Source organism: Bison bison, unplaced genomic scaffold (genome assembly GCF_000754665.1).
Source record: "Bison bison bison isolate TAMUID 2011002044 unplaced genomic scaffold, Bison_UMD1.0 scf7180017864464, whole genome shotgun sequence".
Classification (NCBI taxonomy): Eukaryota; Metazoa; Chordata; class Mammalia; order Artiodactyla; family Bovidae; genus Bison; species Bison bison.
This window is the reverse complement of record NW_011495025.1, coordinates 6923846-6939509: the sequence shown is the minus strand read 5'-3', so window position 1 is coordinate 6939509 and position 15664 is coordinate 6923846. Positions and strand designations below refer to the sequence as shown.

General features: G+C 40.4%; 2 protein-coding genes across 3 annotated transcripts in view; one reads left to right on the top strand and one right to left on the bottom strand.

Annotated features, from left to right (window-relative positions):
• The window catches only part of NCAPG (non-SMC condensin I complex, subunit G), a 76990-nt gene extending 66311 nt beyond the window's left edge, over positions 1–10679 (bottom strand). The window contains exon 1 of the mRNA XM_010860212.1: positions 10518–10679. The gene's annotated coding sequence lies outside the window, so the exon portion shown is untranslated. The remainder of the gene's footprint in view (positions 1–10517) is intronic.
• Positions 10680–11099: 420 nt separating this feature from the next.
• Positions 11100–15664, top strand: part of FAM184B (family with sequence similarity 184, member B) — a 120401-nt gene continuing 115836 nt past the window's right edge. For both annotated transcript variants that reach the window (XM_010860201.1, XM_010860199.1), the window contains exon 1: positions 11100–11554. In XM_010860201.1, the coding sequence (XP_010858503.1) occupies positions 11408–11554 (147 nt within the window). In that variant the 5' untranslated portion in view covers positions 11100–11407. The remainder of the gene's footprint in view (positions 11555–15664) is intronic.

Sequence of the window (15664 nt, the reverse complement as noted above, 5' to 3'; positions counted from 1 at the left end):
ATAAAAGATGAACAATCAGAAAAAAGTATTAGAAAAATAGGAGAGCCAAAATTAAATATGAAATGTGTTGGGGGATAAGTTGAAGAAATTTCAGAAAATAGTACAAAAAAGCAGAGGTAAAAATAGCAAAGAACCAAAAAATTAGATCAGAATGGGGCACAACATCTGATTAATAAGATCTCAAAAAGGAGAGAACAGAGAAAAGAGGTGATAATAAAAAAGAATATCTCCCCAACATGTAGGACATGGGGCTCTTACTAATAAAACAATCCACTGAGCGCATGGTACAGTGAATCACCCACACACACATGCAAAGTCATATGATGATAGTTCAGGATGCCAGTTGTTAAGATCCTTGAAGTTTCCACAGGGGGATAACGAGTTACATAAAAGGATGTTTTCAGAATGGCATTTTGACTTTTTGATAGCAACACTAGAAGATGCTAGAAGACTATAAATGCAGGGTCTTCAAATCGAAGAGAAAAAATTATTTCCAATCTAGTATTCTGTCTAGAATTATAGACAGTCCAATCAAGTATGGGGCTAAAATAAATGTTAGACTGGCATGGTCTCAAAATTGTATCTTACCATGTACCCTTTCTTAGGAGGCTACTGGAGGATGTGCTTCATCAAAACAAAGGAGTAATCTAAGTAAGAAAGCATGGGATTCTGAAAATATAAGATCTGACAAAGGAATGCAATGAAAGTCCCATGATGACTACTGTGTCAAGTAAGTAGGGTGGGGGTTTGAGGAAGTAGGTCCCTAGGAAACTTGGAACAAAGTGTTTGAGTACATGGAAAGTATAAAAAGAAGTGCAACAGAGGTTAAGACAAGAGAAAGTATAAAAAGATAAGCACAAGGGTAGTGAGAATAATGATAAAAGGAGGCAATTAGGAGTCGGACGTGACTGAGCGACTGATCTGATCTGATCTGAGGCAATTAGAAGTACACCAAATACACATTTTTGAATAAGTGTTTCTGTATCAAAAAAATAAATTGAAACTTTATTTCTCAAAATGTAATCATTACAGTGTTGATAGTCAGATTTTAGAAGTTTGACATTAAAGACACAGGAGAATTGTAGCATTGTCAGTGATTAGATTGCTCCTTCAGGCATCATACTCCACAATTGCAATAGGTGCTCACCTTCAAAAAGATGTGCCCTGCAGAAGATTTTTCCAGAAAGAAAAATTGTTTTCAATAACTTGTCTTGTGAAAGGAACTATGCCCCTCGCTTAGACAAATCTCAAATTTTTTTATTTAAAGAAATAATGCATAATATATAGCAATAATTTCAACAAAATTTTTGTTTAAATTTTAGCCTCTGTAGACTCAAAAGCATAAGGAATAATTTACTTCTTTAAAAATATTTTGAAATTACATACTATTTTTCATCTTCTGTACTATTTTTGCTATCAAGATATAGTTATTCCCATGTAATGCTTTAGATTTTTTTCTGTGTATTATGATTGAGGTTTTTTCCTGTACTTTGTTTACATTAGTATTATATAACTAAGAATAAATTTTGATCTAATTGCAAATGATTATCTGTGGTGATGTGTTTTTTCTCTGTCATCAAATCTATTGAGTAAACCACGCCAGGACAATTTGTTCATGTGCCTTTTCTATTTTTTAAGTAAGGGATAATCATAAGTACAGGGAAGGACATGAAGTGCAATAATCACAAGTGTACTTGATTTTTCACATAGTGTATACTCTCATATTAAGATGTGTACACTCAGATTAAAGTCCAAAAAATTTCTGATTACCTAGTGTCCTTTTCCCTATTTATACCTGCCCCAGAAGGTCTTCTAAAGATCAGTTTGTTTTGCTTTTTCTCAACTTATGCAAATGGACTCATCCAGTATGTGCTGTTTTACACTTATATGCTTTCATCAATGTAATATCAGCCATTCATCCAGGTGTTTGCATGTATCCACTGTTCATTTTTTTTTAATTGTTGTAGACTGTCCATTGTATTCATATGCAATTATCTGTTAGGTGAGATTTGAGTACTTTCCCATTTGTGGCTATTACAGATAAAGCTGAAATAAATATATTTCTGTGTTTTTTATGAGTATATGCACACCCATTCCTCTTGGGTCCTAGGAGTCAAACTGCTATGTCATAGAGCAAAACTGTCAAATACTTTCCAAAGTGATTGTATCATTTTATGCTCTCATTAGCAATATATGAAAGTTCCAATTACTTTTACATCCTTACAAACATTTATTATTGTCTGGACTGTGAAGAAGGCTGAGCACCGAAGAATTGATGCTTTTGAACTGTGGTGTTGGAGAAGACTCTTGAGAGTCCCTTGGACTGCAAGGAGATCCAACCAGTCCATTCTGAAGGAGATCAGCCCTGGGATTTCTTTGGAAGGAATGATGCTAAAGCTGAAACTCCAGTACTTTGGCCACCTCATGCAAAGAGTTGACTCATTGGAAAAGACTCTGATGCTGGGAGGGATTGGGGGCAAGAGGAGAAGGGGACGACAGAGGATGAGATGGCCGGATGACATCACCGACTCGATGGACGTGAGTCTGAGTGAACTCCGGGAGTTGGTGATGGACAGGGAGGCCTGTCATGCTGCGATTCATGGGGTCGCAAAGAGTTGGACACGACTGAGCGACTGATCTGATCTGATCCTTAATTTTACCAATTCTGGTATTGTATAGTAGTATCTCATTGTGACTTTAATTTACATTTCCATGATTTGCAGTATTGCTGCTGCTGCTGCTGCTAAGTCGTTTCAGTCGTGTCCGACTCTGTGCGACCCCATAGACTGCAGCCCACCAGGCTCCTCCGTCCCTGGGATTCTCCAGGCAAGAACACTGGAGTGGGTTGCCATTTCCTTCTCCAATGCATGAACGTGAAAAGTGAAAGTGAAGTCACTGGGTCATGTCTGACTCTTAGTGACCCCATGGACTGCAGCCCACCAGGCTCCTCCGCCCATGGGGTTTTCCAGGCAAGAGTACTGGAGTGGGGTGCCATTGCCTTCTCCATTTGCAGTATTGAGTACCTTTTCATATGCTTATCAGCCATTCAGATACCTCTTTTGAAAGTACGTATTCAAGTCTTTGCCCATTTCTAAATTATACTGCAATTATCTTCTTATTAGGGATATGTTCTTTATATATTTTGTATATATTTATATATACAAACCTTTGTATAAAGGTTTGTCTGTCAGATATATATGTGTTTGTGTGTCTTACAGACATCTTTTGCCAGTCTATGCCTTTTCTTTTTACTTTCTTAGTGGTATATTATGAATGGACATTTTTAATTTTTATAAAATCCAGTTATCAGGTTGTTTTTCTATTATTGTGAGTGCCTTTAACAAACCTTTGCCAATCTGAATGTTCTGAAGCTATTCTGTGGTGTTTTTTTTTTTTGAAGACTTACAGTTTTAGCTTTCACTAAGTCTGTGATCCATCTCAAGTTAGTTCTTCATATGAGCTGAGGTAGAAAGGAATTGTCTTTATTAAAATATTCCTATTACTATTTTGAAATTTAATTACTTGGAATAATATTTTAAGTATCTTATTTTTCTCTATTACTTTCTTCCTTTTTTCACATTCTTTAAATTTTTTTAATCCAGATTATTTCCCAGGTGGCGCTACTGGTAAGGAACCTGCTCGCCAATGTGCAATGCAGGTGACATAAGAGAAGTGAGTTCCATCCCTGGGTTGAGAAGATCCCCTGGAGGAGGGCGTGGCAACCCACTGCAGCAGCATTCTTGCCTGGAGAGTCGCATGGACAGAGGAGCCTGGCAGGCTACAGTCCATAGGGTCGAAAAGACTCAGACATGACTGAAGCAACTTAGCAAGCAGAAATCCAGATTATGGTCATTTATCACAGATGTAGTTTATATATCTTTGGAATTTGTCCTTTTCATGAAATTTGAGGTAGGAGAGTTGACATTCTGTTTTTCAGTTATCCTCAAAAGACTGAAGAATTCCAAAACTGGGCTTTTTCTTGAAAATTAATTATCTAAAATGGTATAAATCACTAAAATCTAATAACGCTTCTTTGTTTAAAATTGTGAATTTTAGTATACCAGTTCTACAGCTATTGGAATTACAAACAGTTGAGTCTATTATTCTACCCTGTGTGTATATGCATGCTAAGTTGCTTCATCCATGTCCAACTCTTTGCGACCCTATGAACTGTAGCCCACCAGGCTCTTCTGTCCATGGGATTCTCCAGGCAAGAGTACTGGACTGGGTTGCATGCCCTCCTCCAGGGATCTTCCCCACCCAGGGATTGAAACCTTGTCTCTTATGTCAGCAGACAGGTTCTGTACCACTAGTGCCACCTAGGAAGCCCATTCTGCCATGTACTGTCATTTAAATGTTTTTAAATGTCTTATGCAGGAGACCTGGGTTCAATCCCTGGGTTGGGAAGATCCCCTGGAAGAGGGCATGGCAACCCACTTCAGTGTTCTTGCCTGGAGAATCCCCATGGACAGAGAGTCCAGCAGGCTACAGTCCATGGGGTCACAGAGTCGAACATGACTGAGCAACTAAGCACAGCATAGCACACATGCGTTTTATACATTTAAGGTAATCTTCTAGACGTTATCTAGTCTAATATTCATGTTCATCTGTTTCCCTATTATTCAACTACCAGAAAGTTCTCAATATCTGTTTCTGTATGTAAAGTTAATAGTTTTCAAATCAATTACTTTCATAACTTTACTTTTGCAATATATACACATTAATATCTTAGCAGATTAATAGAATTTCAGAACATAAAATACATTCATTCAGTTGGTCCTTCAGCAAATATTTTTTGAGCACCTACAGAGGGCCAAGAATTACTTTAATCACTGGTTTTAGCAATCAAGAATTTCTGCCTTCATGCAGCTTACATTCAAGTGTGGTTTTTCACTTCAACTTATATCCTAAATGTTTACTTGTACTAGAAAGTGAATATTCAGATATTAACAGTAAGTCTGAATTATTTGTAATAGATGATTCTGTGTCCATCATGTTGTATCACTTTTCACATCACATCACTTTTCACAGTGTAGAGTTCTTATGAAAAATTGCTACCCAGCCAGAAGTTGTATTTCCAGCCCCCTTTATATCTTATTCAGTTCTTCCTATAATTAGCTTTTGCCAATAGAATGACAGCAGAGTTGGCATGTCAATTCTAGGATCCAAAGGTATTTTAGTAGTTGATATACCTTCTCTGTTCTTTTTGCGTTTTACTGGCTAGAGGCAGATGACTATGTGGTCCTGGGTTCTGGAGGATCTTGGAACACAAACAGAGCCAACCTCTGATTCACTTTAGATAGGAAAAGGGTCCAAAGACAAGTAACTCAGACTTTCATGTGAGCCAAAAATAAACTTTACTGGGTTAAGCTTCTGAGATGTGGGGTGTGTTTATTTTAGCAATTAACATTACCATAACTAATACACTTGCCTTATTAATAATACAGATGTTGTTAATCTGAATAGGTTGATGTTCATCTGGAAAAAGAACCATTATCATTGATCTAGTATAATTTCAGAGTTGCCAAAAACCATATTGAAAGAAGTTGTCAGCTATTCTGTCTCCCAAAGGGCAAGGCAAATGCCGAAGAGCAAATTTGGCTAAATATTGAGACCAATACAAACTTAAATCTATCCCTAACAGTTCGTGAATAAAAAAGGAAAAATATGAAGACAAAAAAGAATGATTGTATAAGAAAAGTAGGAATAAGTTTGAGCACACTTTAGTCCATGCACCATATTTATATAGTTATTATATTAAGTGAATACTATTCAAATTCTGATAAAATAAGACTAAGGAATGTAGAAGGGATATGATGTAGGAATTCCTCATTCAATATGATAGTAAGTGTAAAAGGTGTCAGGAATTCAAATATATACATGCTTTTTATGCTCATATAGGAATAGAATTTGTTGCTTCTCCAGGAGTGGAACCAGTCACTAGAAACAGAGGTGGAAGTAAGGCTTTTCATCTTTCACTCTTGAATATGGTACCATATGGATACATTACCTATTTTAAAATACATTTTTAATAAATGCAAAATTTTATGATTAGCTTGTGATAATTGATCAGGGAATAAATAACTTTACTAAATTTCAACAAAATTTCAGCAAAATCCTTTATGAATATCGGTATGTGGGATTGAAAAATTGATAACCATAATTTAGTAAATACCTTTAATGATATCCTTCCATTGAACCTGTGAAGTTTCACATGTTTTCAGTTATAGCAGCTATTAAAATCAATGTTGAAACTGAACTTAGAATTACATCAGAATTACAATAGCCTAAAATGATAATGGAGAAAGAAATGGCAACCACTCCAGTATTCTTGCCTGGGAAATCCCATGGACGGAGTATCCTACTAGGCTACAGTCCCTTGGGTCAAAAAAGATTCGAACACAATTTAGCAACTAAACAAAATAATAAAATCAAAATTTTGTAAAATGTTGAAGCATATTCAATTCAATTGCTTCATCTAAAATACTGTAATATTATAATATATTAATAAAATATACCAAAATTTTTGTCTAATAATAATTTGTCATATTTTCTTTAATTCATCCATTAGCAGTCTCTTTTGTGTGTATTTTAATAGCATATATAAAATATTAGTACAGAACAATACTGAATCATAGGTTAAGAAATACATTATTAGGAATGGATGCTCAAAAAGTTTCTACTGATAGGCTGTGGAATCAAACTTTAGAGACATTTGCTGTGCACTGACTGCCATGAGAGCTCTGAGAGAGCATCTCTGACCTGACTCACCTGGTCAGAACTCCCTCAGAGCTCAGCCTGAGCTGAGACTTGAATGCTAATAGGATGTGAATAGGAGAAAGGATGCGGAGGACATTGTAAAGCAAGATGACATAAATGGAACTATTAAGACTTGTTTAGGACATTAAAGCAATTCTTCAAGTGAGGCCCAGTACCATCCATACCAGCATCACTGAAATGATTGTTTAAGATGCCTTACTGAAACCTGAATGAAAATTTCTAACGTAGGGAGTCAGAATTATTCATTTTTATCAAGATCAAGATGACTTTTATGTTTACCAAAATTTGAAAAGTTCTAAATCCCATGTGCATATTCTAGGTGATACTTTGATTTGTATTGCAGAGACACCAAAGATGACCTTACAGAATAAACAAAAAACAAAACAAAGACAGTGGTCAATTCCAGAATGGGAAATTGAAAAATGATTTGGTTAGGTTGAAAAATTCAACCATAGGTCATCCCTATTACCAACAATTAATTCAGTTAAAAAAATTTTTTTTTGTTTGTTTCCATTAAGTGGAGAGCAGGCTTCCTTGGTGGCTCAGATGGCCCAGAGATACATATACTATGTTTCTGGTCATGCAGAGCATTACAGAGACACAGAAGTTATCTAAGTTTTGGTTTGCTTATGTGGTACCCTGCAAAGTAGCAATTCCATCTTGGTCTAGAAAGTTACTTCAACATGTGGAAGAAGGCCAGGCAAAAGCAAGTGCACAAAAAGTTTAATTCAAAAAATAATAATGTTAAATTCCAACAACCAATCAATTTGTAGAAATGTTTCACCAACCCTAATTTTGATTTTATTTTACTAGTAAAATACAAGTAATCAAACAAATGGTGAGGGGAGACACACTTCACCTTTTAAATCAGAAGATATTTCAAGATCACTAGCAACACTGTTGGTACGAGTATGGGAAACACACATTGTTGTACACTATTAATGAGTGTAATTTGGAATAACTATTCTGAAGAACAGTATAAGAAAATATATCAAGACTTAAAATTTGCTTACTCTTTAAAGTCAGGTTTTCCCAGGAATTACTCCTATGGAAGTACTTGCACATCTGTGCAAAGATCCATGTATAATGTCGTTTAGAAAGTTTTCCTGATGCAATGGTAACCTCCAAATTACCATTTTGGCACTCTATTCAGACACTAAATTACCATTCAGGTACTCTATCCTACATGTCATGGACAGGAAATCCTTACAACTCAAATTAAGATGCTCAAATCCCATAATTTATTGAACCACTTTTAAACAGAAGTCAATTAGTGAAGATTAAGACATTTAGAATACAGTGCCAGGGAGGTAGGAGGACCACACCACCTGAATCCTGGGTTTTGCAGTCTTGTCCTGTCTGCTGAAGCAATCTTGACTTCTGAACATGCAGTTATAAGAACCGAAGTTGAAGTTGAAAGAGGGGCTCAGCAGGATGGGGGATTCCTAGAGTCAATATGTGCTTGCTCTGTTAGAAATGTGCAGAAGCAAGTATGCCTGGTTAACGGCTTGCTTAGAGCTATGTTCTTTATCTGTGTTTCTAGGGAGGAATATTCACTGGGGTCTGACTGTTTGCGACCCCATGGACTGGGGCCTGCCATGCTCCTCTGTCCACGAGATTTTCCAGGCAAGAATACTGGAGTGGATTGCCATTTCCTTCTCCAGGGGATCTTCCCAACCCAGGGATCAAACCCGGGTTTCCTGCATTGCAGACAGAGTCTTTACTGTCTGAGCCACCAGGGAAGCCCAGATCCATTTACTAGCTGTATACAATTGGGTACTTAGCCTCCCTTAGCTTCAATTTTCTAGACTGTAGAATGCAGATAATAAGTGCCTTAGTAGGGGTGAAAACATGTGCAAAGAGCAGAGTGCAATGCCAAGATCACATTAGTGGACTAATAAATGCCTTGTATTAGACAAAGCACTTAATCCTCTTCTGCCCTCTATGTGATTCCTGATAGTGTGAAAAGACCTACTAGTCACGGTGCTAGAAAACCTCCACAAACTGCAAAGGACTCTTTCCAAGACAGACGAGCTCATGGTACCTTAATTGCAATCCAACAAAGCCTGATAAGGGAATCTGCTTTCCCCACTGTCTCCCACTATAAAGTTGAAAGTATAATATACCCCAGACTTAATAAGATCATTATTAAATAACTAAAACTTGGAATTAGAAAGGAGTATTACTAAACTGTAGTCTGTATAAGATCATTGTGAGCAGTGTTTCTCAATCCTCTTCACACCCAGTATCATCTTTTCTGTAACATTCATGTTATTATCTTGAAAGTCATAGACAATTTTTCAAGTTAGTAAACACATTTTAAATATTATCAGTATAATAAAAGGAAAGCAAAATAATTAAATAATATGTATTTCAATATAGAAATGCTCTGGCTTGATGAACTTTATGACATAATGTAGTACTCAGATGCTTGCACATATTGGCTAATTCATCATGAATGTGGCAGTTACATTACAAGTGTGTTGTGTGTGCATGCTCATTTGCACAGTTGTGTCTGACTCTTTGTGATGCCATGGACTGTAGCCCACCAGGCTTCTCTGTCTATAGCATTCTCCAGGTAAGAATACTGGAGTGGGTTGCCATTTCCTATTTCAGGGGATCATCCCGACCCAGGGATTGAACCTGTGTCTCTTGCATGTCCTGCATTGGCAGGTGGATTTTTTACCACTGAGCCACCTGGGAAACCCTACCAGTGTGTTGTATCAACAACCAACTACCATGAGCCACAAAACCATTGATGATGTAATTTTCCACAGAAGTAAATAACTTTTGATAAAGTTCTGATCAAAATGGGTATTTTTCCTCTAGTTTACAAAGTGGTTGAATTCCTGTAAATTTTAGTATGTATTAAAACCCTGCAGAAAATACTCTAAATATGGAATTAGGTAGGAAGCTCACTTAAAATGTGGATTCTGAAGCCTCATCTTCAGAGATACTGACTCTGTAATCTAAGAGTCTACATCAGCCTCCAGGTAGAGATTCTGATTCAGGCATTCTGTTTTCTAACTGAATTGGGGAAGGGGTGGTTGTCCTGCAGAGGGAACCTAGATGGTAAACTAGGAACCAAAACCCAGGTTGGCCATGCCTACTGTAAAGTAATAGGGTGAGAGTAAGGAACTTAGAATTAAGTTGTGTCTTAGAAATAACAAAGTGGTTGAATTCCTGTAAATTTCAGCATGTATTAAAACCCTGCAGAAAATACTCTCAATATGGAATTAGGTAGGAAGGTCACTTAAAATGTGGGCTCTGGACCGTCATCTCCAGAGATTTTTGACTCTGGTATTTAAGATAGGACTAAGAGTCTACATTAGCTTCCTGGTAGAGATTCTGATTTTCAGGCATTCTGTTTTCTATTTGAATTGGGGAGGGGGTGGTCTAAATAGCCTTTTTGATCAGAACTTTATCAAAAGTTGTTTACCTCTGTGGAAAATTACATCGTCAGTGGCTTTGTGGCTTATGATATTCGGTTGCTGATACAACACACTTGTATGGTAAGCGAAAGACGACAGGATTCTGGTTCCGGGAGGAGGGTGGCCACGTGTGTGGATGAATCATTTCACTTTCCCTAGGAACTGTTTATTTAGACTTTCAGCTCCGTTACCCAATTACTACTCCATTCCTCTTTGCTTCCTTTCCCACACCTGCTATCATCCTGTCTACCCCTGTCTTTGACTTTTCCTCTACCCCCCTACACCACAGAGTCCCTTGCTACATACCCAGATTTCTTGTCCAGATTTCCGTCACCAGCTTCTCCGCAGCCCCTTGGCTTCTTCCCTTTGGTAAATCTCCGGCAATTCTCCCGCAACATCCTCGCTCCTCCTTAAAATGGGAGAAGGGAGGCTCCCACCCTCAGCCTAGACAGGGGCCCAAATCGTTTGCCCGGGTCCCCGCCATCTCCTCGCGTCGCCGCTATTTGCTTTCCCCACCCCGCCCCTTTCGGCATCCTGCCCCCGCCCACCCCCCACCTCCCAACCTCCGCCCTCAGCGCCGAGATCGGAGGCTCGGGAGTAGCTGGCTGAGGGCACCCGTCAATGTGCCCCGTCCCTTGCCACCCGTTCGCCCACAGCACTTCGCCAGGGTCCCCCTCCCCAGATCAAAAGCCCCCAGGTGCCCGAGGCTGAAGCCGGCTCTTCTCGTTTGGCCTGGGATGCCTACCACGGGCGGGGGCCGTTGCCACTGAGTCCGGAGCCTGGCTGCACCCACGTGTCCCAGAGCGCGGCGCCCGGCCAACGAAAACCTCTTAGAGGCCAGCAACTCCTCATCTCGAAAGCTTATTGCAGGCTAGCCCCGCCCCGGCCGGGGAGCGGCTAGCGAATCACGAGCCGCACGTGCGGGTCCTCGGCGCCTGTCCTCAGGGTGCGGTTGCCCGGAGAGCCAGCGAGCGAGCGAGAGCGCGGGGCCAGACAGGGTGGACGCGCGAACAGCGGGGAGGAGGACACCCAGGGGGAGCAAGAGCCAGGTGGCGGTGCAGGCGGCGGGACTGCAGTGCCACCTCTCCGGAGAAAACCCACAAGCTCACACGCCCGCGCGCACAAGCACGTGCACATCGTGGGCTGCGAGAACCCGAGCCAGCAAAAGCCTTTTGAGTGCCCGTCGCGTTTCAGCGATGGCTTCTGCCCTGAACAGCAAAATTCACGCTCCTGGCAATTGCCCGGGCTCCAAAGCCGATGCCCGCGGTGGCGCCGGCTGGAGAATGGACTGTGATCCTGAGATGCACGTGAAAATGTGCAAGAAGATCGCCCAGCTCACCAAGGTAAGATGAGGCGCTGCGAGCTGGCGAGATACGCGCCCGGGGCGCCGGGGGCAGGGAAGGGAGTGCGGACGCACCCAAGGGAGGCCCATGCAAAATCCCAGCTGAAACTTTGTCTCGGAGGCCATGCGGAAGGGAAGCGGCCTTAAATCTTGGTGACCTTCTGGAGTCACCGTCCTAGAGCAGTTGAGAGGAAGGATCCTTGCCAAAAAACTCCTACAGCTTGCACGCCGAGCAGGTGGTCAGTGCTCCCAGGGTGGGATTGTGAATCGAGTTGAATCAGTGCTGGGGTGTGTATGTGTGTTTCTTTGCAGGCTCTGCTCAAATGATCGTGCCTGAAATGTTGTGATTTCATTCATCACAGTACTTTACCGGCGGGGAGGAGGTCATGTGGGCTATTTAAATATTTGATTCATTTATTCCTTCATTCAGCAAATATTCGACTCATTTGTTGAGTGCCAGCAGCTTGCGTGGCACCGCGCTAAACCTGGAAGGCTGCCCAGGGGACTTACTATCAAACTGGCTGCAGACGTGTGCAGAGCGTAAATGAGGAAATGAACGATTCACCATTTAATTACGGGATTACAAAAGACCTTGGGAGGTCAGCCAGCCCATTCTCCTACCTCATCCCAGGGCCCTGATTGAACCTCTAGGGACCCAGCTGCCTTCCTTATGAAGACCAGCAAAAGATGTCACCCTGTCCTTTGTTAGCCCCCTGCAGCTTCGCAATTAGGAGTTGCTTGTGACAGGCACCCCTCCTGTGCCTGGCATGTAGATGGAAAACATCCCTCTGTTTTTTATACAAGGTCCCCCAGTGCCTGAATTGAGCTATTTGCCTTGAAGTTTCCTTTTGATCTTGTAATTATTCCTGATAACATGCTTGCTAGTAAAACATTGGGTCCAGATTCTGTGTATGGGACATGCTCTCTTCCCCAACTGTCTCCCTCCCGCTTCCAATACCCACTTTTTTTATGGCATCACAGGCATTTTCCTCCCTATCTCGCCAGAAGGAAGAGAGCACGGAGGTCTGAAATTGGGCACTAGCTGCCTTCTCTGGCCCTTCCCTTAACTTCTCCACATTTTTTGCAAATGAGCCTGTATCCAAACAGTGATCTCTTGAGTCAAGGGTGGAAAAGGGGAAATGGTGATACTCCTTGGAGGCCTTGTCACATGCTGCTTGGAACCACTGATCTAATTTGCAGTCATCCAAATAGTAACATCGACCCAAAAAGTATTGATTTGAGGTGTTAGGCACAGAATAAAGCATCTTATCTGTCTTCAAAGAAACTAAAATATTTTTAGAGAAACAATTTTGGAGGAAAAACGAAAAGACACTACTCTGTAATCAGTTGCTAAATTGGATATTTCAAGTTGTGAGTGCTCTAGAGGTAGAAACAAAGGTTAAGTCATTATAGGCAAGAACATTAGGAGAGGTTTTATGGAAGAGATGAACCTTGAACTCAGTTTGAATTTATGGAGTGCCTACTGAGTTGGACCATTAAGAAGGCTGAGCACTGAAAAATTGATGCTTTTGAATTGTGGTGCTGGAGCAGATTCTTCAGAGTCCCTTGGACGGCAAGGAAATCAAACCAGTCAATACTAAAGGAAATCAACCCTGAATATTCATTGCAAGGACTGATGCTGAAGCTCAAATACTCTGGCCACCTGATGCAAAGGGCCAACTCACTGGAAAAGACCCTAATGCTGGTAAAGATTGAGGGCAAAAGGAGAAAGGGGCAGCAGAGGATGAGATAGATAGCATCACTGACTCAATGAACATGAATTTGAGCAAAGTCCAGGAGATAGTGGAGGACAGAGGAGTCTGATGTGCTGTAGAGTCTGATGTGTCCAAAGAGTTGGACACAACTTAGTGACTGAGAAACAACAGCTATGTGCCAGGCACTGTGTCAATATTAATGGCATACAACTGAAAAAGATAGGGCCCCTGCCCTTGTGGTGTGACAAATGTATAAAAAGATCATTTGAATATAACGTGGTAATGGTAGTCACTCCACCCATTAATATTTTGGCATGATTATTATTTGCCAAGCACTATGAAGAAAGCATCCATGATCCTATAGCATAGTAGGCAGTGTTTCTCAAAGTATATTCTGCTTTGAATATAGAAATTCAAAGTTGAAATCACAGTTGATTTTTATTATGTCATGCTTGCTTTATCATTTTCCATGCTAGTTGTTTAAATTAGACCCTTTCAATATGGATATTGATATGCTACCTTTCTTCTGGTTGTTTGTACATCGTATTTTCCATCTCTTTATATTTAATCTTTCTATAAATTTTATTTTGTTGTATTGCTGATAGGTGAATTTAATCCATGTGCATTTACTGTGATTACTAATATATTGGGGCTTATTTTTCCATCATATTTTGTGCTTTTCATTTACCATCCTTTTTCTCCATCTCTGCTTTCTATGGGATTAGTTAGATGATTTATATTCCCTCATTTTCCACTGTTGGTTTGAGGGCTTTAGGCATTATTCCTATACTTATCAACATTATGTTTAGTTCTCCACATACATATTTAACTATAGTTTTTCTAATATGACCAACCTAGATAGCATGTTAAAAAGCAGAGACATTACTTTGCCAACAAAGGTGCATCTCGTCAAGGTTATGGTTTTTCCAATAGTCATATATGGATGTGAGAGATGGACTATAAAGAAAACTGAGCACTGAAGAATTGATGCTTTTGAACTGAACTGTGGTGTTGGAGAAGACTCTTGAGAGTCCCTCGGGCTGCAAGGAGATCCAACCAGTCCATCATAAAGGAGATCAGTGCTAAGTGTTCTTTGGATGGACTGATGTTGAAGCTGAAATTCCAGTACTTTGGCCACCTGATGCAAGGATCTGACTCATTTGAAAAGACCCTGATGCTGGGAAAGATTGAGGGTAGGAGAAGGGGACACAGAGGATGAGATGGTTGGATGGCATCACCGACTCAATGGACATGAGTTTGGGTAAACTCCAGGAATTGGTGATGGACAGGGAGGCCTGGGGTGCTGCAGTCCACGGGGTCGCAAGGAGTTGGACATGACTGAGTGACTGAGCTGAACTGAATAAAATTATCATGTAATTCTTTCTTCCTAAAAGAGAGCTTTGCATACTTCACCCATTTAATAGCCCTTCCCTTTCCTGTCTTGTCATTGTTGTCTAGATTTTTTACCTTTTACATTTTTAATTCATTTTTATAGTTAGTTAAATTTACTGATATTTTGCTGATTCTTCTAACCCCTCCCCCTTTTTTTTCTTGAATCCATGGCCTTCTTTTTTGGTTCAGTTTTCTTCTGTCTGAAGTTCATCTGTTAATAGTTGTTTCTGAAGGAGTCCTAGTGAGCGAAGAAATCTTTTGTGCATTTGAAAATGTCTTTATTTTGTCCTCCCAATTGTTTATTTTCCCATAAAAATCTTCTGAACACTTATTTTTCCAAGGCACAGTGTTGGTAGTGTTCTCTTACCATAGGTACTAATTGCTGCTGATAAAAATCCTCAGTTCAGTTCAGTCGCTCAGTCGTGTCCGACTCTTTGTGACCCCATGAATTGCAGCACGCCAGGCCTCCCTGTCCATCACCAACTCCCGGAGTTCACTCAGACTCACGTCCATCAAGTCAGTGATGCCATCCAGCCATCTCATCCTCTGTCGTCCCCTTCTCCTCCTGCCCCCAATCCCTCCCAGCATCAGAGTCTTTTCCAATGAGTCAACTCTTCGCATGAGGTGGCCAAAGTACTGGAGTTTCAGCTTTAGCATCATTCCTTCCAAAGAAATCCCAGGGCTGATCTTCAGAATGGACTGGTTGCATCTCCTTGCAGTCCAAGGGACTCTCAAGAGTCTTCTCCAACACCACAGGTCAAAAGCATCAATTCTTTGGTGCTCAGCTTTCTTCACAGTCCAACTCTCACATCCATACATGACCACTGGAAAAAACATAGCCTTGACTAGATGAACCTTTGTTGGCAAAGTAATGTCTCTGCTTTTCGATATACTATCTAGGTTGGTCATAACTTTCCTTCCAAGGAGTAAGCGTCTTTTAATTTCATGGCTGCAGTCACCATCTGCAGTGATTTTGGAGCCCAAAAAAATAAAGTCTGACACCT